Genomic DNA, 22,069 nt, shown 5'->3' with positions numbered 1-22,069 from the left:
AGGTGTATTCAGGACTCCAATACTGCGGGCATCCTAAAGCTAATCTGGAAAATCTCTTCCAAGCATGATTCTATATGGATCCAATGGGTTTACTCCCACCTCCTCAAAAATAATTCCATCTGGACCGCTCCCATCCACCCCGATTCCTCCTACATGTGGCGCAAGATTCTCCACTTGCGCCACACTGCCCTGCACGCCATCTCTTTCTCCATTGCTGATGGCTCCTCTACTTCCATTTGGCTTGATCCTTGGCACCCCCTTGGAGTTCTCTACAACCATTTTGGCCCTCGAGCTATCTATTCCTCTGGGATCCCTAAGGACGCGCCCCTCTTCTATCATCTCCCTTGGCTCTTGGTCCCCCCCTCCCCCCTATCCCCATCCTCTCCTCAATCTGGCCTTCCCTCCCCCCCTTCCCCCCCTCCCCCTCCACTGTTGACAAAATTACTTGGCTCCCTTCCTCCACTGGCCTCTTTAGCTTCAGCTCTGCTTGGAATTTTGTCCGCCCACAAGCCCCCCTTGTCCCCTGGCACAAACTGGTTTGGTTCAAAGGCCACATCCCCCGCCGTAGTTTCCTAGTTTGGCGAACCCTCAACCATTACCTCCCCATCCAAGCCTTTCTCATCTACCGCAAAATCCCTGCCCCCCAACCTGTACCTTGTGCTGGTCTGGTTCTAAAGACATCGACCATCTCTTCTTTGCTTGCCCCTTCTCCCAAACCATCTGGAAAAAAGCCCTTTCGTTCATTTGGCCCCGCAGCAGACGTCCCTTCCCCTTTGATAGAGAGTGGCTTTGGATGATCAGATCATTCCCAGGAGGCTCTATTTGCGATGCCATTGGGAAGCTAGTTTTTGGAGCTTCGCTTTACCATATCTGGATGGAGAGAAACCTCCGGAGATGGTCTACCAATTCTAGATCTTTCGACTTGATTTGGAAGTCCATCTCCTTTGACGTTTCTATGAAATTGAGCTTCCTTCCCCACAAGTCTTTGTTGGATTCTCCCAGGAATAGGCATATGGTTAGAGCCTGGGACCTTGATTGTACCATTTTACAGCCCCCTCCCTAATGGGCTAGTGGCTTCTTTTCCCCCCCCCCCCCCACTTTCCCTTGTTTTCTCTCTTGCCCACCTCGGGCTTTCTTTGGTAATACATTTTTTATTCACCAAAAAAAAAACCTAAAACAGCCTAAAACCTGTTCAGACCTAATCTGCCATCAGAACCCCACCATATTTGGATTGAACATCCCCCTCCCTGTTTGGGAAACTCGATCCCAACCCTAGCCCTAAACTCCCATTAAAACCCTAATTTCAACCTAAATTCTAAAACCCAAAACCTGAAACCCTAACCCTAATTTCTGAAATTTCGAATCGTCATCTAAACCTAACCAAACCTAGTCCATTGAACTCCCTAAAACCTGCCTAGTTTAATCATATAAACTACATTCTCATTACCCTACCCTAACCCTAGGAATTGACCTAAAATCCTCATTCTGTCTATTCGAACCAGCAGCCCCCTTTTTATTTGATCCTGTTGCTTGGCCTCTAGTAGGATCCTTCTCCTATCTAGAGCTACATTAGCATATTACAGAAACTGAACATGGATATGACTCTCAATTGATACAACCAAGGGGGCAGAAACTAATGTCAAATGGAGGTTCCAATAACGTGATTATGGATTTAAATTATCAAAGCAAAGTAATGGTTAGATTAGGAGAAATAAGCATGGACATAAAATAAAAACTAAGAAACTCTGAATAAGTAACTGAAAGGAGAAAAGCTATACCTTACAAGCGAATGACTGAATGTCCACCAAACTCTTGCCGAAGGTAGTGAAGGAAAGGGAACAACATATTAAAATTTGAAGTCCATCCGATGGCTGAATAGGGAGAAACAAGAGACTGATGTTCTGCAAATCAAAATAAGCACAACAGAAAATTGTAGACCAGGAAAGTTAAATAAAAACCCATATAAAATAGGTTACAGTGACAAGAAAAGAAGATTGTAAGACACAATGAAAGATTAGATATAACCCAAAGTAGGCCACTATTGAGTATATATGCGTGCTGGAATTTCTGCAGAATAATGAAAGAAGGAGAAGAATAGAAGATGAGAAGATAGAAGGGGTGGGTATGACCAGGGCTTCAGCTCCACTGGCCTGTGGGAAGGGCTTCACTACCTTGACAGCAACTGAATCACTACAGTGCATACACACACGACCATAATTTATCTAAGCATCAAAATCTGTAGTGTGCCCTTCTTCTTTATTTATAAAAACTGATTGCTAGTTACAAAAAAAAAAAACCACTAATGGTCTCAATGACTTAGAATATCCTCATCAAGGATCTTTCCAAAAAGGAGGATTCTTGCTATTACAAGAAAAGGAAACTTTCTAACACAAAAAGATACTCTTTAGTTGTAATTACTTAATGACTAAGAATATTCTAGAAAATAGAAAGTAAATAAATCTAGCATCATAACAAAGCTCCAGCATAGCTGTCCATTTAGAGGCCCACACAACTCTTTGTGAACAGTACCACCAAACCTTCTTCTTCCTTGAACTGCATCAAGGGCTGAGTACCTGTTTGATGGAGCCAAATTTAGTAGATGATTGATCTCTGATGCCTTGGACCATTTTAATGTAGTACATAACTCATACATATCTCATATCTTTCTTGCAACTAAAAAAATCTATCATACTGCTGATTGGATCCTGCTAATGACCAATTTTATCTTTTACCTTACTTTCTAAATTTGACCTCTTCTTAATTACTTCTTCAAACAGGTGAACATAGATGATCTTTGGGCACCTGTTGCTTCGGGTGGTTGGAGGCCATCCTCTGCTCCACGGTCTGACTGGGCCCGTATGTGGTTTTCCATCGTTTCATCCAATAAATTATTTCATATGCTGATTTGTGTTACAATGGAAATATTTTTGCATGCTTAAATCTGTTTGTCTTGTTGGCTTCCAATCTTGAAGTCTGTTAAAGCTTGTTCTCTTGGCAGCTCCTCCAAATGAGAGCAATGGTTACTTGACTGTTCGTTGCAATGGTGGTCTGAATCAACAGCGCAGTGCAGTATGTATTGACTTCTTGTTATGATATATATATATATATATATATATATATATTTTTTTTTTTTCAAAGAGCTGCATGTTATAAATTAGATCACATTAATAATATATTATATAATACAGTCCTTGAAATCTTTGGGTGCTCTTCCTTACAAAATTCTCTTAAGTTCTATCTTTTATTTAAACTTAGGGCATAAAAATATTCTATTTTCCTTTGGGATCCTTGGATGCATTTAATTCTTGTTATATTATTGTAAATGGATAAATGCATGAGCTCAATCTAGAACTGCTACTGTGACATTCTTATTTAAGTAGGTTTCTCCTAGCATACTTTTGTAGCATCTAAGTTGGTCTTGCAGTGCATTCCCAATAAAGCTTTTAAGGTTCAATAGAAGGAACAATTTTATGATGAATCAATGAATTGGTAGCTGGACAGTTCAATATACTGCTGTTTTGACGTTCTTTCTCCATGGATGATATAGTTGAATGCTTTGGAAGATCTGACTCAGTAAAGTGAAGTTTTTCTTATTCATAATTCTGAAACCTAAGGACCAATTGAAAGTTGACTGGTCTGGCAGTTGTGATAAAATAAAGGGGTGAATAGGTATTCATTGGCTATCTAATGAACTGAAAAGTGTTTTGAGTGTTTGATGCTGATATGCACTGCTGAGAATAATAACTTTGAAAAACCTAGATTGCTGACGTTTCTTTGTGGTTCTTTTCGTGTTTTATCAGATAAGTTTGCATAAAAATATAGGGAAATGGCTCTTTGAGCTGCTAGGGGAGGGTACACTAGCACGCTCTCTCTCTCTCCTCACATGAAATGACCTCGCTGCCCTCCTATGTGCGAAACCATTCTGCCACACCTCATTGGTGTGCTCCTTTATGCCGCTTGCTCAGAGAAACAGGAACCCTCTCCCAAAAATATATTTCATGAAGTGTGCATTATGAAATAAATATATAAGCTGATGTATCAGAGATAGGGGCTGTCACCTGGTGCGATGGTAAAAAACTAGGCTACCAGCTTGACGACGCTGGTTTGAGACTTTGAGTCTTGAGAACACTACTTTGTGCAGAAATGCCAAAGGTTGGCACCATGTCCAATCCATCCCCTACGGGACCTTGCGAAAGCGGGAGTTGCACAAGATTACAGCCCTTTACACTACCACATGACTGATATAGGCAATGTGGGTGGGCTTCCACCTTTGTTTGAGTTTCTTCGTTTTCCCCCATCAAAATTTCATTTTTTCTTTTAATAAAAAAAAACGTTTGTGAGTTCATATCATCATATGCTTCCATGCCCTATAAAGTATATCATCCTATTGTGAATTGTAAAGGCAGTGCTTCCTATTCCATGCATGTCACAGTTTGAGCTAATAACTTCTATTTGTAGATTTGTAATGCTGTTCTTGCTGCACGAATCATGAATGCTACACTAGTGCTGCCTGAGTTGGATGCGAACTCCTTTTGGCATGATGATAGGTGACCATTTTCTGCACCCATTTAATTTCATGTTTCTTTAGACAATGCATCACTTCCTTCAGTGAATGGACCATTTTCATGCTATTTGTGTTTTCTATTGATTATGATGCCCACATGAAATGATTTCCCTAAAACATTCATTAGAAGCTTGGATTAAGAACTTTTGATAAACATCTAAACAAAAGCGTGTACAGTAAGCTAATTGTGTTTAGCTTTAATAACATTCTTGTGAAGGATACTAATATTTTTGACTATTTTTGGATAAAAAACTGATGTAGGATGGACTGGGAGCCTAAGTTTGTGATGGGCTGACTGTAAGGAGAAAATTAGTGAACACGTGATAAGAAGAATATAGGAAGAGAAATTATAAAGTACTAAGAGAAAATTCCGATCTGTAACATAGAATCAGAATTGGGTAAGAAAAAAGGAAAACAGATTCAGAAAATTGGGATCAATTTGTAGCAATTAAGCATAGAGGAGGACAAGAGACTGGAAAGTGAAATCAGTAGTAGAATAGATAAACACCGATAGACCATGATCAGATCTATATCAAGTATACAGGACCAATCAATTTACTGTTGGGTAAAAATTGTAGTTATTTGCAGTTCAATCAATAGATACAAAGAGACACAGAAATATATGTGTTTCATGACAGAGTTAATGATGAAAGAATTTCAACTATAATTGTGCTATGTGAACCTGAAATAGAAGATGAAAAAGTAGAATACAAGGAGAAAGGTGAATACTGATTTGGTGTTGTGAAAAGTACCATGAGCAGTACTATTAAGAAAACAGCAAAGAAAAGCTGATAGTAGAATATGGTAGAGAGGGAGGAGGGGGAGATGTTAGGTTCCTCTTCACTAGGACCAATGTAGTTGTGTTGGCTACGGATTGCAGCCGTGGTCTTCAGATAGATGTCACCCACACGACCTTTATGGTGTTGACATGATTGAACCTATTCTCTCTTCCTCGCTTTATGAATATATATAAAAAGGGAGAGAGGTGGTGTGATGAGCTCTTTTTTCTTTCTTTGTTTCCATGAGCGTGTGTGAAGATAAGATTTGTGATCTCTGTTTTTTTTTTTTTTTTTTTTTCTCTTGGTTTGTTTTTGTGAGTGGGCTTGGAGATTAAAAAAAAGAAAGAAAATCTCAGTGGGTGCTCTCTCTCTCTCTCTTGTGCTACCTCTTACTTGGGTTGCGGCATGATGGTGTTCTCCCTGTCAGGGAAGGTATTACGATTTCATCTTGTGTTTGTCATTATCGGTATTGAGGTGAGAATATTGTATTGTTGTGGATCCACCTATTTTGTAAGTTATTATCAGTATTCTCTTCGTTTGTTCTTCCTAACTAGAAGGTTCGATAAAGACTGTTATGTAAGGACTTTAAGGTTATTCCAGGGGAGAGCCTAACCGCACCACATAGATTAGTGGTCATGTATTATGGATATGTGCCTCACTACACAAAATCATAAGAAAGGTGAGTTTATTTGCCCTAGGATAAGGTGGTGGAACTTAAAAGGAGATACTTCAAAATCATTTACTTTGATGAAGTGGTCAAACAAGGAAAGTGGGACTTTGAGGGAGACACTAATACGATGTGGAATGAGATGATTACTAGTATTAAGGTTGCTAAAAATGTCCAAGGCAAATCGAAAGGAAAACATCATTCCTCTAGATAGACTTGGTGGTGGGGTGATGAGGTTCAAACAACCATTAAGACTAAGAATGCTACTTTTAAGGCATGGCAAAAAACTAAGGATGTAGAGGATTTACAAAGGTATAAATTTGCCAGAATTGAAGCTAAAAGATTGTGGGAAAAGCAAGGGCGAAGGAAGGGAAAAAAACTATCTATAAGATAGTTTAAGTGAGGGAAAGGAAGAGTAGAGATCTTGACCATGTTAGATGTATTAAAAGTGAAGATGGTAAAGTACTGATAAGGGATGAGGACATTAAGAAGAGATGGGAAATTTATTATTGCAGCCTATTAAATGAAGACACTTCGAGTAATAGTGTTTTGGAAGACTGCATTACCCATCAAGGCATCACATGTCGTAGATATATACAAAAAATTAGGGCGTCTAAAGTAAAAGCAACTTTAAGGAGGATGAAAGTTTACGAGTCACACTATGAAACTTTGGGAGAAGGTTATTGAAGCCTGTTTGAGAAGAGAGACTCATATATCAGTGAACCAATTTGGCTTTATGTCAGGTAGTTCCACGACGGAAGCTATCTACTTATTGAGGAGGCTCATGTAAAGATATAGAGATGGTAAGAAGGATCTCCATATGGTCTTTATTGACCTGGAAAAAGCCTATGACCGAGTCCCTAGAGATTTAATCCGACATGCCCTAGTGAGGACAGGGGTGTCGAGTAAATATGTGGATGTAATTAAGGATATATATGAGGGCGTGGTGACTAGTGTGAGATTTATGGGAGGTCAGGGCAAGGAATTTCCTATTACGATTGGGTTACATCAGGGATCAACAATCCTTAGCCAAGAACATTCAAGACGAGGTCCCATAGTGTATGCTGTTCGCCGATGATATCGTTTTGGTGGATGAGACAAAAGAAGGGATTAAATCTAAGTTACAGCTTTGGAGGTCAACCCTGGAAACAAGAGGGTTTAAGATTAGTAGAACGAAGACAGAGTATATAATGTGTAATTTTAGTGACACTATGATGGATACTGATATGGTGCGAATTGAGGAAACAGAGATACCAAAAAGTGACTATTTTAGATATCTGGGGTCAATCATAAATAAAGAAGGTGACATAGAAGATGATGTTTCACAGAGAATTAAAATGAGATGGAAGAAGTGGAGAGGTGCTTCCGGAGTGCTATGTGACCAGCGTAATCCTTTAAAGCTTAAAGGAAAGGTCTATAGGACTGTTGTTCGACCGGCTATGATGTATGAGGTAGAATGTTGGGCAGTTAAGAAGTGTCACATTGATAAGCTATATGTAGCAAATATGAGGATGTTAAGATGGATGTGTGGAAAAACAAGGAAGGATAAAGTAAGGAATGAACGTATAAGAGTGGACTTGGGAGTTGCCCCGATTAATGACAAGCTCTGAGAGAGTCGTTTAAGGTGGGATGGTCTTAATCAACGGAGGCCTAGGTACACCCCAATTAAAAAGGAGCTTAAAAAGCTAGGGGCAGACCTAAAATGACCATAGGAAAAGTGGTGAGGAAGGACTTGCATAGTCTAGGTTTTGTACCAAGTATGACCTCGGATAGAGCCTATTGGAGGGCAAGGATCCATGTAGCGGACCCCATTTAGCTGAGATTCTCCTGACTTGTTGGGCTATGACTTTGTCATCTTACTATTTTTCATTTCTCATCTCTTTCCCTTCCTTGGTTAGAACTCTATTTTTACTACTGTTTTTTTGTTTAGATCCATGTAGCCGACCCCATTAAGTTGGGATAAGGCTGAGTTTGTTGTTGTTGTTGTTGTTGTAAGGAGGATGAAAGTAGACGAGGCAAAAGACCTAGATGAGGTCCCAATAGATGTGTGGAAGAGCATAAGCATCTGTGGTTTATCTTGGCTACCTAAGCTATTTAATACGATTATGAGTACAAGAAAAATGCCATATGAATAGAGTAGAGGCTTTGTGGTTTCGATTTACAAAAATAAAGGTGATATTCAGAGCTGCAATAACTATAGAGGCTTAAAACTAATGAGTCATACTATTAAATTATAGGAGAGGGTTATTGAAACCCACCTGAGACAAGAAACTACTATTACGGAGAACGAATTTGGTTTTATGCCAAAAAGATCCACGACGGAAGCTATTTACTTAGGAGACTTGTGGAAAATTTAGAGATTGCAAGAAGGATCTCCATATGGTCTTTATTGACCTAGAAAAAGCTTGTAACAGCGTCCCTAGAGAGTTAATGTGGCAAGTACTAGAGAAGAGAAGTGTTTCAAGTAAATATGTGAACATAATTAAAGATATGTATGATGGTGCGGTGACAAGTATAGGGGGAGGGGTCAAGGTAGTGAATTCCCAATTACAATTGGGTTACATCAAGGATCAGCTTTGAGCCCTTATTTGTTTGCGCTTATCATGGATGATTTAACCAGAGACATTCATGATGAGGTTCCTTCTTGTATATTTTTTTTGATGATATTGTTTTGGTGCATGAAATAAAGCAGGGATTAATGCCAAGTTGGAGTTATGGAGATCAACTTTGGAATCAAATGGTTTAAGATAAGTAGAACTGTAGAAAACCTAGGACCTATAACCAGTAAGTTTAGAGAGGAGAAAAGAGAGAAGAGAAGATGGAAGAAGACTGTTGAGAGAACACAAGCTTGGATGAATTGAACTGCATCCAGGCCTTCTATTTATAATATTCAAAAGCTTGAAAGACAAGTAAACTAGGGAAACAAGTAAACAAACAGATAAAATACCCAAAATACCCTTATCGGGTTACATATCTCAACACTCCCCCTCAAGTTGATGCATAGATATCGTACATGCCCAACTTGACTAAACTAGGATGAAACAACTTCCCAAGTTGTCGCAGCAGTGTCTAGCAGTAAGTACCCACTTGAAATGTAGCACTTGGATTTGACACATGGGCGAATGGATGATGCTCCCAAATAATCCTGGATAGTTAAATCTTCAAGAATTGGAGATAATTAATCTTCAAAACTCGGACAGACTTGATCAGCAAACCTAGACAAATTTGTTCTGCAAAGCTTGAGAAGAATCGTTCTTCAAAATAGAGAGAAGCACCAATCTTAATAAAGGCAGAAAAAAAAGTCTGACACAATCTTCCAAAATTGGCTGCTTTCATTGATCTTCAATATCTGTCTAGTGATGAATCTCGGATCTTCACAGTGGCATAAAATCTTGAAGACAAACAAATAGGGCAGCAAACATTGGAAAAACCTGAATCAACCCAACTGTAAGTCCAATCCTCAAAAAGGCAACCAAATAAGATCCCCAAACTATCTTCGATACTTTTTTTTTGGTAGAATATCTTCAATTCGTCAATCTCCTCCTCATGGCAAATATAACCCAATAACTAAAGATACCCAATGGCAATAGTGGAAAAAAAACTGGTCGTCAATGTTTTGCACAAATGTTCTGCAATATTTGCAAGTTTCTACAATGGAATTGTACATAATCTCCCCCTCACGTGTAGTAGTACACGGGGACAAGTAATGGAGATGATGCAAGGGATAATGGCAAAAAATGTAATTTTTTAGAATTTTCAAAAGGTGCTATGGGTAATTAAAAAAAGGAAGGAATGACAAATTATAATTTACCAGAAATTTCTGAAGGAGTTATGGGTAAATACCAAAGCTATGGTATATGAAGGGAATTAGAATTATTGCAAGGGGAATGGACAAGAAGGGAATGGCAAAATTGTAATAAATTAGAATTTCAAAGGAGAATGGCATTATCGTAATTTACTTGGGACCTCAAGAGACAAGTAAGGAGAATGGAAGTATTAATGAGAAGGATAGGTTTGGAATGAAAAGAAAAATAAGGATATGATCGGAATTAAGGGTGGAGGGCAAGGGTATGTAAGTCCCAAACAGAACAAAAAAAGAAAAACAAAACATGTTACCAGGGATAACTCACGGAATAAGGGATAAATAGGAGAAAAAAATGCCACGATTGATGAGGGACTCTTCTTCTCCCTTTTAATAAGGCACCAAAGACGGTAAAGCAGAAACTGGAGGATCCAGGAAGCAGTGGAAGACTCAAACTACCGAAATCAGCAACACGATGAAGGGGGCGATAATCTGGAAACCTTATCTCGCGAAAATCATGCTCCAATAAGAAATGTTAGCTCGCGGAAATCTTCTTCAACCCTCGCTGAACTCCAGGAACAAATCGCTGCCTTCTTCAACCTTCTCCTTCAACCAACAGCAGACTAACAAATCGATTCCAAGATGCAACAGCAGGAGCAAATCGATTGCAAACAAATCAAATGGTAGCAGCAACAATAATGTTTAATGATAGCAGAAAATAGCAATAAGTTGGATCCTCTTCAAGAATCAATCGATAGCAGCAACACTCAAGAAGAACACCTTCAATCTAACAAACAAACTTCTGATATGGAAACTCCTACAGAGCAGAATCGAACAGCAAACTCCAATGATCAGATCTGATTTAAGTAGGAAAAAAAACAGATCTGATTTGGATAAAACAAAGACTTCGATCTTCAAGACTTGGGCAGAATAAATCTGCGATTTCCAGAAAAAGAAGAGACTTGATTGATCTTCAAAAAGGAAGAACCAGTGTGCAAAATCTCCCATCTATAACCAAAGAACAAACTTCTGCAATCCCTAATTAACAAATAGAAACTGATCTCCAGAGTAGCAGATTCGACTCTTCAACAAGATGGAAGAACTTCGATTTCCAATAGCAGGCAGACTCAATCTCAAAACCAGGGCAGCAGTAGTTTTCATGAAGGCAGCAACTGTCGATCTCCAACCTTCATTGAAAGGAAAAAACCGCAACATAACTGCAAAAATTTTTCCAGAACTGGAAACTGCAAGCCATCAATGTATAACCACTTGATTTCCAAATAAATAAATATAACAAGGATGAAACGAGCAGGAAACCCTAGTTCTTCTTTTCTTTCTATGTACTAGGGTTTCTCCATAAATCGGAGAAACTTGAAATGACTCCCAAAACTGCAAATCTTGGAGAGAATCAGTCACTGGTTACAACATCTTTGATACCATGTAGAAAACCTAGGACCTGTAACCAGTAACTTTAGAGAAGAGAAAAGAGAGAAGAGAAGATGGAAGAAGACTGTTGAGAGAACACAAGCTTGGATGAATCGAACTCCATCCCAAGCCTTCTATTTATAATATTCAAAAGTTTGAAAGACAAGTAAACTTGGGAAACAAATAAACAAACAGATAAAATACCCAAAGTACCCTTATCAGATTACATATCTCAACAAGAACGAAGACGGAGTATATGGTGTGTAGCTTTGGTTACAGTAGAAGTGTAGAACGGAAATGCGGTAGTGAAAATTGATGAGAGGGAGATTCCACAAAGTGATTATTTTAGGTATTTGGGTTCAATTATAAATAAAGAAGGTGATATAGACGATGATGTTTCTTAAAGAACTAAACTAGGGCGGATGAAGCAGAGAGGTTCATTCGGAGTGTTGTGTGATCAACGTATTCCTTTAAAACTTAAAGGAAAATTATATAGGATAGCCATACGACCAGCAATGATGTATGGTGCGGAATGTTGGGCTGTTAAAAAGCATAGTATAGATAAACTTGGTGTAGCGAAAATGAGGATGTTGAGATGGATGAGTGGAAAAATTAGGAAGGATAAAGTGAGGACTGATCGTATTAGAGCTGATTTGGGAGCAGCTTCGATATATAATAAGCTACGAGAAAGTCGTTTGAGGTGGCATGGCCATATTCATCGAAGGCCTTTGGATGCCCCAGTACGGAGGAGTGATTTGATTTATATTGAAGGAACTAAAAGAGCTAGGGGCAGACCTAAAATGACCTTAGGAGAAGTAGTGACAAAAGACATGCATAGCTTAGGCCTTGTATCAAGTATGACCTCGAATAGAATTGATTGGAGGGCAAGGATCCATGTAGCCGACCCCATTTAATTGGGATAAGGCTGAGTTATTGTTGTTGTTGATGATGTTTGGTAGCCTCTAGCATTGAATAGAGAGAATTGTAATCCCATTTGATTATAGTGGAAGATTTACTTGGTCAAGGTCCCTTGGTTTTTTCCTTTCACCTTGGATGGGTTTTACACATTAATAGTTGGTGTGTTCTTTTGTTGTTGACTTGAATTTTTTTTTTTTAAATTTATTTTCCTTATTAGCTTTGCGCATATTTGATTGTTTTGTATCTCCATTAACTTATACACATGTGGGAATATGGTTTATTTTTTCCACCAAATGCTATTAAGCAAGGTTCTTGTAATCGTGTGTGAACGATGGAGGGAAATGCCACTACACGGATGATTAGCTTTAATGGGAGCAATTGGATGATTTGAAAAGCGAAGATGGAAGACTTTTTGTATTGCAAGGATCTGTACACACCCGTAGAGGGTGAAACGACGAAATTGGAAAAAATGTGTGATGTCGAATAGAAGACCTTAGATCCGAAAATTTGTTGGCTTTATCTGACAATTTCTAGATGACATAGTTTCCCATCTCGTATCCACATAGGTGTCGGCGTATTTAGAAGGGTTGTACAAAAAGAAGATTGCCAGCAATAAAACTTTATGTATTAGAAAGCTTGTTAACCTGAAGTACAAAGAAGGAAGCTCAATTGCACAATATTTAAATGAGGTGTAAAGTATTGTGAATCAGTTCTCCTCTATGAAGATGGTGCTTGACGATGAGTTACAAGCCCTATTACTTATCAACTCATTACCCAACAGCTTGGAGACATTGGTGGTGTCTCTTAGAAATTCTGCACTAGATAGGGTGCTTGGCAATAATCTCACATTAACTAACTCTGGGACCTTGGATGACTTCATATACCTGTCGGGACCCTCCACCTAATAGTTTATGCTTTTGGATTTGATACTTCAACAGTGCTCACAGTGAGTCAAGTGATAGGAAGTTTGTTGAATGAAGAGACACAAAGAAATTTGTTTGGATTCACCTCAACTAGAAGTAATTGTTGCCATAAACTGGGGGAGAAGCAAAAGCAAGTTATGAAAAGAGATTACATGCTACTACTGCAAAATGGAAGGGCATATGAAAAATGAGTGTAGAAAGCTCAAAAGAGATGAAAAGAGAGAGGAGGAGAAGACAGATGAAAAAGATACCCTTGCCCTACTCAGATGGAGATATTTTTTTACAGGTGAATAACAGATGGAGATATTATTATATCTAGTTGTGAAAAATCTTGTCACCTCAATGGATTATTGATACTGATGGCCTCATTGATCTTGTTCGAGTTTCTCCACTTATGGCACATAATGATGGAGATGTACAACAAGATATGAAGACGTAGATGATGAAGATGGCAATGATGATGCTCCTACACTCGGTCCAACTGATGTTGAACAGCGGGAGCAGCCCCCTCGAGAGCCACCGGTTGAACCTCAATTGATGAGATGGCCTACCAAAGAGCAATAAACGTCTATCATGTATTCACCACATCAGTGCAGGTGATCTGGAATGCTTTGAAGAAGCTGAGGCAGATGAGTGTAAAAGCTATGCAAGAGGAGTAGTTGCATAATGGAAGTACAAGCTTTTTCCGGTGCAATGTTGGATCTGTACCATGATCAGGAGTTGTTTGCAATGTTAAATAAGGTAAGCCGTTTGCAATGTTAAAGGCACCATAATGTAGGTTTGGTAAGATGTGGTGGGCACTATTATAAATTGAGAAGTTTGATGTACGTCATGACGGATAGCTTGTGTTAAAGAGATGCATAGATGTTGACATGGCAGGTTTAGCAGATCCCTCCTCATGAGTCAAAGGGGGAGTTTCTTGGATTCCCTCCTCATGAGGACCCACATTATTGTGTTGGCTATGGCTTTCAAGTCATGGTCTTCAACTAGGTGATGTCAGTACGTCACCCACACAACCTTTATACTGGTAATGTGATTGAACTACTTCTCACTTTATTAATATGCTAAAAGAGAGAGAGAAGTGGTGTGGCGATCTCTTTTCTTTGTTCATTTCCATGAGCGTGTGTGGATAAGAAAAAGGTGTTGCAATCTCTTTTTTTTCTCTTTGTTTGTTTCTGTGAATGAGAAGGAGATCCCACAAAGTGATTATTTTAGGTATCTAGGCTCAATCATTAATTAAAAGGTGGTATAGAAGATGATGTTGCTCGGAGAATTAAAATAGGATGGATGAAGTGGAGAGGTGCGTCCGGAGTGCCATGTGATCAGTGTATAACATTAAATCTTAAAGGAAAATTTTATAGGACTGTCATTCGACCGGCTATGGTGTACGGTACGGAATGTTGGGCAGTTAAGAAGCATCATATAGATAAAATAAGCGTAGTGGAGATAAGGATGCTGAGATGAATGTCTGGCAAAACGAGGAGGGATAAAGTGAGGAATGACCGCATTAGAGCTGAGTTGGGAGGAGCTCCGATACATGATAAGCTTTGAGAAAGTCGTTTGAGGTGGCATAGCCACGGAGACCTTGGGATGCCCCAATTTGGAGGAGTGATTTGATTTAGATGGAAGGCACCAAAAGAGCCAGGGGAAGGCCTAAAATAACCTCAGGAGAAGTGGTGAGGAAAGACATGTATAGCATAGGCATCGTATCATGTATGACTTCGAATAGAGCTGATTGGAAAGCAAGGATCAATGTAGCCATCCCCATTTAGTTGGGATAACGCTATGTTGCTGTTGTTGTTGTTTGTTTGTTTGTTTCTGTGAATGGGAGTGGAGATAAATAAAGAAATAAAATCTTAGTGAGTTCTCTCTCTCTCTCTCTTGCGTTCGTCGTACCTAGGTTACGGTGTGATGACGCTCTCTGTCAATGTTTTCGTCTTGTGTTTTTCAAAGTCAGTAATAAGGTAAGAGTATTGTATTCTTGTGGATCCCACCTATTTTGGTGAGTTACTTTGGATCTATTTTGACAATGTTACTGTTCCGCATTAGTGTTTTTAGTCAGGATTTTTTTTGTTTCCATTCTCATAGAGTACTTCTGTGGGGAAGAAATGTGTTTGGCAACATGGTTTAAGAAATGTTTCTGAATAAAAAAACAAACAAAAAAAAAATGTTTTGAATATTTAATAACATAAGCATGGTATGGTCATGTACAACGGAGACTTATGGATGCACCAGTAAGGAAGAGTGACCAGATTCAGTTTGAAGGAGCTAAAAGAGGTAGGGGCAGGCCTAAATTGACTATTGGAGAAGTGGTAAGAAAGGATATGCATGTGGTAGGGCTCGATCCTAGTATGACTGCAGATAGAGTTGTTTGGAGGACAAAAACCCGTATAGCCGACCCCTTGTAGGGAAATGTTCCTGGGATGCTGCTTTGACTACTACGTGGACTTCTTCCTTTACTTATTGTATTTTTTACTTCCTCTTACTCCTTTTACTTCTTTTTACTTCTTTTATTTCTATTACTGTCATTAGCCTCTATCGGATCCATGTAGCCGACCCCATTTAGTTGGGATAAGGTTATGGTTGTTGTTTTGTTAAGCATTTCTAGCATAAAAAAAAGGATAAAATATAAGACAATATAATTTGATGGTTTCCGTTTACCTTAAGAATTCTAATCCTATGGTTTTCGTTCCCGTTTTCACTACTCTGTGATGTTGGTGCTAGCGCCAGCCAACCTAGGGAACTTTGCAGAATTCTGAGTCTCTGAACATCCCTGTCTTCCTTGCCTTTCCTTCACTTACTTTTTATATACTTCCGTAAGATTAAAGATTTGGATTTTAGTGTTGTCTGGTTCAGAATAGTGAGAGTAGGAACTCCACTTTTTTCATTTTTCTTTTTCTTTTTGTGCAAAGTGAAAGCTCAAACATGGTGAGCATTGTAGATAATGAGGAAATCATGCCCACAACTTAGGTCGGGAAGCAGGAAAGCAAAGAGGAGGTTGTCTCTATTGAGCTCCCTGCCCCATAAGGATGGAAGAAGACTCTTTCCTTGAATCATTCTCTTCTCTTAGTGTGGACCCTAGGGCACTTACACTAAGTGCTTCTGCTCAAAACTCTCTGGCCTTCTCAGGAACTTCATAGGAATCTCTTGTACTTCCACTTCTTTTTCCACTTCCACCACTTCCTTCTCTGCTACCAGTTCCATCTCTTCTTCTCCCTTCAGACTCTTTAGCGCTGCCATGGACGTACTACAGACCCTCAAGACCTGCCTCTGCATCATCGGCAGCGGCCCCGCTGCTCACATTGTTAGAGTTGTTAGTATTTTGTATAAGGGTAGTTCTGTCACTGTCTTGTTATAAGACATGACAGGTTGTATTTTTCCTTTTCTTTCCTTATTTCCATTTACCTCCTTAGGGAGGTCAGTTTAATTTTAGAAGTTATTAATGAAGTTAATATGTGTGTTGAGAAACTCTCAACACAATCGTTTTCTCTCCAAACCCTTTTCTTCTTCTTCTTCTCTTCTCCTGTCTTCTTCACCTGTGAATCTTGCCCTACTACTTGTATCTATCTATTCATAAAACCTAACTCACATTGCCGCCATCTGTGCCGGCCGTGCTGAGCTCAAACCCATACTTTTCGAGGATTGGATGGCAAACTATTGCCCGAGTGGCCAGCTCACCACCACCACCTACATCGAGAACTTCCCCAGCTTCCCCTATGGTCTCATGGGAATGGAGTTCATGGATTGCTTTTGCAGCCAGTCTCAGTCTCTCCATGTTGGCACAAAAAATCTTCACCGAGACCATAACCAAGGTCTAATTTTTTCACTAACCCTTTCAAGGTCTTCACCGTTTCCAAGTCCGTTTTTGTTGATGCTATTATCGTCTCCAGCGGTGCCATCATGAAACATTTGAAGTTCCTTGGGTTGGGCGATGAACAAGGTGAGTACCTTTGCTATTGGGGGAGAGATGGTCGTTAGTGCCTCTGCTATTGGGGAGATTACTCACGGGAGAGGGAGATGAGAAGTAGGATTGTTAGTGCCTCTGCTATTTGGGAGATGACTCACGGGAGAAGGAGATGAGAAGTAGGAGGCTCAAAGGGTTGCGTTTTATGTTCCTTTTGAAGTGTTCCCAGAACATAGAAACACTTTGATTTTGTTTTTCTGCTTCTGCTCTTTTGCGTTCTAGATGCCCGGTTTGTTCTGCAAGAACAAAAACGAACTGCGGCTGTCAAGTGTATTTCAGTTCTATTTGTGTCCACGGAGCAAAAGGACAACAGAAATACTCCATGTGAACGTTACCAAACAGAGCCTTTGTTACCCAAGTAAGTTAATTGATCTTGATGTTTGGTAGACTCTAGCATTGCCTAGAGAGGATTGTAATCCTATTATTTGTTATAGTGGAAGATTTACTTGGATTAGGTCCCGTGGTTTTTCCCTTTCACATTGGAATGGTTTTCCACATTAAAAATTGGTGTGTTCTTTTATGGTTGCCTTGATTTAATTTATTTGCATTATTAGTTTTGCTCAAACTTGGTTGTTGTGTATCTCCATTAACTTGCACACAGGTGGGCAATGGTTTGTTTTTTCTCAACAGGAGAGAGAAAGGTCACCTCCCTCTGGGCTAAGTACATCTCACAAAACACAACTACACAAGTTTGTTCCCTATGGGCTTAATGAGTACATCTCACAAAATACTAGTTAGTTAATGATGCAATAGGTTTTACCAAAAAAAAATAAAATGGTGCAATATGTAATTAGAGACTTATCCTTAGGAACTAGAACATTCACCCAATTCAAATTACAAAAATAACCTCATCTAATACCATGAATTACAAATTTGCCCCTATCCAAAATCATCAAAATTACCTCACTTAATACTGATCCTATGCTACTCTCCACCTTATACAATGCTTCCCAATCACATGTTGATCTTACATTTGTGAAGGAAGATCAAGCCATATGAATCTTTAACAGAAATGTTTTATTAAGGATAATATATAGGGACAATTTCCTAGATCTACAAGATAAGAAAAAGTATTACAAAACAAGTAGGCTTACAAGAAAAGTAAGTGTAAAACAAAGTCAAATTTACTTGTTTTGTAATACTTTTTCTTATCTAGTGGATCTAAATAATTTTCCCTAATATATAATGTACCATATTTGTCTATCTATGTGTTATGTTGGTGGGTGGGTGTGTGACATCTTACTGGTAAATCTTTCTAATATATATTTATCTATGCTCAAGGTAACTAAATGAGTCACTTGCTAGTGGGTGAACTTTGAACTGTGGTGACCCTGTACCTGCATTGATTCATTGAACCATCTCATTCCAGTAGCAGCAGTAATTCATCTGCTATAATGACCATGCCAGCCTAAGTTCTCTGGTAGTCCATGTTGTACCTCTTCCATCTTGGAAGGTTGATAATGTGGAATTTACTTAGCATCCCATTTTGGTAGTCAAATCCTCTTTTTTTTTCTGAATTTTTGTGATTCATCACCGAATAGTGTAAATCCAGTAGCAGCAACAATTCATCGGCTCTTATAATCAAGCCTAAGTTCTCTGGTAGTCCGTGTTTTACCACTTCCATCTAGGAAGGCTGATGTTGTGGAATTTAATCAGCATCCCATTTTGTAATCCGTATCCTTTTTTCTTTTTCTGAATTTGGTTAGTCATCATTCACTAGTGTCTCCTTTTTCTTTTTCCTTTATAAATTTTTTGCTGTGGAAGTTCGTTAGAATAAATTATCATTATTATTATTTTTATTTTTCTTTCTTTATCATTTTAGCACTAATTTCTTATCATATGAGATAACTCCACTCACTCATATGAAACTGTCCTGATTTGTTTTACTCTCAGGCTATCTGACACTTTCAATTTTGGCTTTAGTGTTCTGCTTTGGGGCTTAGTTTCATTTGCCTGAGTACGATTGCTGTCTTTTCAGGGTTTTTTTTTCTTTTTCCGGGGGGGGGGGGGGGGGACCCCTGAAGTAGCAGTTTAACAATAAACTCATCTGCATTTGTGACCCTCAGCTTATAGCTGTTCATTGTGCTTCAATTTTCCATCTTAATTGAACCTCATGTATTATCTGTTTTTGGGTACAAAGCTACTTGCTATATTAACTGAATTCATTGATTTATTATTTCTTACTAACACTAATCAGATATTTTCCTTTTTCACTGTACCCCATGAATTTAATGGTAATTTCTATGCTACATCCAGTGGTTTCCGTGGTGTCTATGATGTTGAGCATTTCATCGATACACTTAGATTTGATGTACGGATTGTGGAAAGTCTTCCTGAAATTCGTAAAAATGGGAAGACTAAGAAGATGAAAGCTTATCAGGTTAGCTAGTATTTGGTTTGATTTCATGCATCAGAGAGTTAATTTTGTTTCTGGTTTTCAATAGATTCTTGAACTTCCTATTTTGCTCTTGTTTCAGATTCGTCCCCCAAGAGACGCGCCCATTACTTGGTATACAACAGTTGCTATGGAGAAGATGAAGGAGCATGGTGCCATTTATCTCACTCCCTTTTCACATCGTTTGGCTGAAGAGATTGACAACCCAGAATACCAGCGGTTGAGGTGTAGGGTGAATTACCATGCGCTCAGGTTTAAGCGAAATATTATGAAATTAAGCAGTGCAATAGTCAATAAACTTCGGGCACAGGGACATTTCATGGCAATTCATCTTCGGTTTGAGATGGATATGCTTGCATTTGCTGGGTACGTTATCATTATGAACCAACTCTTATTTATGTGAAGGATTTGCTGTATGTGTGTGTGGATGGAAACCACAAATTCAGTATTTTTTTTTTGATAGGTAGGGCCACAAATTCAGTAATTGGTTAATGCCATGGTTTGATTCCATAATCATACCCATATTTCTTATCGATCTAAGTTCAAATGTTCACAGTATAGAGGGGATGAAACAAGGGTTATTTTAGTTACTGTATGTAATAAAACCTGCTGCCTCTACGAAAAATGACCATTTGATAGAGTTGTAGAGTTGCTGTTTGTCCCTTCTGCCTTGGATTTCTTGGGTTCTAAACTTCCTTTGGTTTGTCAAAGTTTGAGGATGAGGTCATATTATTAATAGAATTCTTAAAGATCACCATTATTTCCTCCTATCAGCAGGGTTACAGCATATGATGTCTTGAATATTATGGCACTTTGTCATCCAAATGTTTGTTTTTGGCCATTTGCGAGGAACTTTGATCTTGTATATTTGAATGCTCTCCAAGTTAAAATAAATAGATATGCTTCTGAATATGTCATAAATGGAACCCTAATGTGCTACTGTGCTGCCAATATAAGTTGGGAGCTAGGTCTCTAATCATGGAAACTAGTGCAGTTTCTGTTTTCCAACTCCCAAGTGCTTCATGCTTTTGCCATCAATACAAACCTACTTAGAAGTTTGCCCCTTTTGCCAAAAGGTGTGTGATAGTGATACCAATATGAGGTCAAAGATATCACTTGGGAGAATCCAATTCTTATTGAAGAGACACAGAAAATGGTACTAGGTTCGGTGGCAAATTGACATTGCATAAACAGATGGTTAATTGCTCTCTATTAGAAGCATGGATTGAAACATTGTCATTCACATCACTAGCCAAATCAATCCTGGTTTCTTCTATGATTTGAATTATTCTCTGTTTCTTTCTATTTCCCTTTCACAGTCAGTGTCAAATAGAATGATTTATGTATTCTTGCTGTAAACTTGCACATGAATTATGGATGGATCTATCAGTATCACACATGACGGGTTTGTGACATACGGCAATCACTGAAAACCTATGATGCTGATACATATGAAGCCATTGATGTTTCCATGACTTTTCATACTTTTCTTTTTATGATAAATAACATATTTTATTAAATGAAAGTGAATACAATGCTAGAATGCAGAAACAACAGCACCAACCGACAGCGATTGGGGACACAAACCTAGCAATTACATAATGGGGTGAGGGCTTAGGTACAGAGACTCCTGGTAGCCTCTTGCCTAGCCTACTCATCGGCAAGAGAGTTGGCTGAATGCATCCTCCAAACGAAAGAAAATACATGGTTTATACAAGGCGATCTAGCTCTGCAGATGAAATACATATATTTCCATGGGCCGTGAATCCTTAGAAGAAGCCAGTCAATCATTAATATGGAAGTGCCTCAATAATTGAATGTAATTACCCTCATTGAAGGGCAATTTCACTGTCACAGAATTATAATACTCAATACGATCTGAGAATGTTTGACACCGAAGCTTAATGATCACAAAATACCTCTCCTACCACAGCTGGCCCTGGGTTACCACTACAACTTGATGTCACGAAGAGGGGGAGGATTCTACATATAATGAACAGAAGATTGATGAGGATTAGACAGCACCACAAGATCCCATTCCTCATCAAAATATCCAAACAACACCTCAGAAAGCATTTTAGTTCCACCCCATCTTGCTGATCTCTCCATGGCTTTAGATACTTTAAATCCCACCTTAACGTATGATATGATTGATTTTTCTTGTTTGAAGGATAATCTTCAAGTTTAACTATAAAATGAAATCAAGTGTAGTGAAATACTGACCAGAAGGAATGGCTTTCCTTGTGTCTCCATGCGTTTTGATGAATGCTTTCCTTGTGTTCTCTCGGTCTGATATTGAAAACATACAGGTGCTTTGATATTTTTACACCTGAACAGCAGAAAATATTGAGGAAGTACCGGAAGGAAAATTTTGCGGAGAAAAGACTTGTTTACAATGAAAGAAGAGCTATTGGAAAATGCCCATTAACTCCAGAAGAGGTAAGTCTCTCGTTAATCATCCTGCAAATTTAGTTCAGAAATTTCACTAGACCACCAGAGAGGCCCACAGGGGCTATAGATGTTTTTCAAATTTTAGGCACTTTTCTTTGTTGTATATTGTGGGTTTCTCATTCAGTTAGCTGTTTGATAGTGTATATCTCCTTAACCTCTGTTTGGTTAACTATAGCTGACC

At 38.8% G+C, this 22,069-nt stretch overlaps 1 protein-coding gene across 1 annotated transcript in view; it reads left to right on the top strand.

Moving 5' to 3' along the window:
• LOC122656787 (O-fucosyltransferase 1-like) overlaps nucleotides 1–22,069 on the top strand; it is a 43,823-nt gene that overhangs the window by 18,762 nt on the left and 2,992 nt on the right. The window contains exons 3-8 of the mRNA XM_043851437.1: nucleotides 2,778–2,856; nucleotides 2,999–3,069; nucleotides 4,459–4,547; nucleotides 19,299–19,422; nucleotides 19,520–19,803; nucleotides 21,747–21,876. Coding sequence (XP_043707372.1) covers nucleotides 2,778–2,856; nucleotides 2,999–3,069; nucleotides 4,459–4,547; nucleotides 19,299–19,422; nucleotides 19,520–19,803; nucleotides 21,747–21,876 — 777 coding nt within the window. The remainder of the gene's footprint in view (nucleotides 1–2,777; nucleotides 2,857–2,998; nucleotides 3,070–4,458; nucleotides 4,548–19,298; nucleotides 19,423–19,519; nucleotides 19,804–21,746; nucleotides 21,877–22,069) is intronic.

Source organism: Telopea speciosissima, chromosome 3 (assembly GCF_018873765.1).
Source record: "Telopea speciosissima isolate NSW1024214 ecotype Mountain lineage chromosome 3, Tspe_v1, whole genome shotgun sequence".
Classification (NCBI taxonomy): domain Eukaryota; kingdom Viridiplantae; phylum Streptophyta; class Magnoliopsida; order Proteales; family Proteaceae; genus Telopea; species Telopea speciosissima.
The sequence above is the reverse complement of the archived record's forward strand: the minus strand, read 5'-3'. Positions and strand labels throughout refer to the sequence as shown.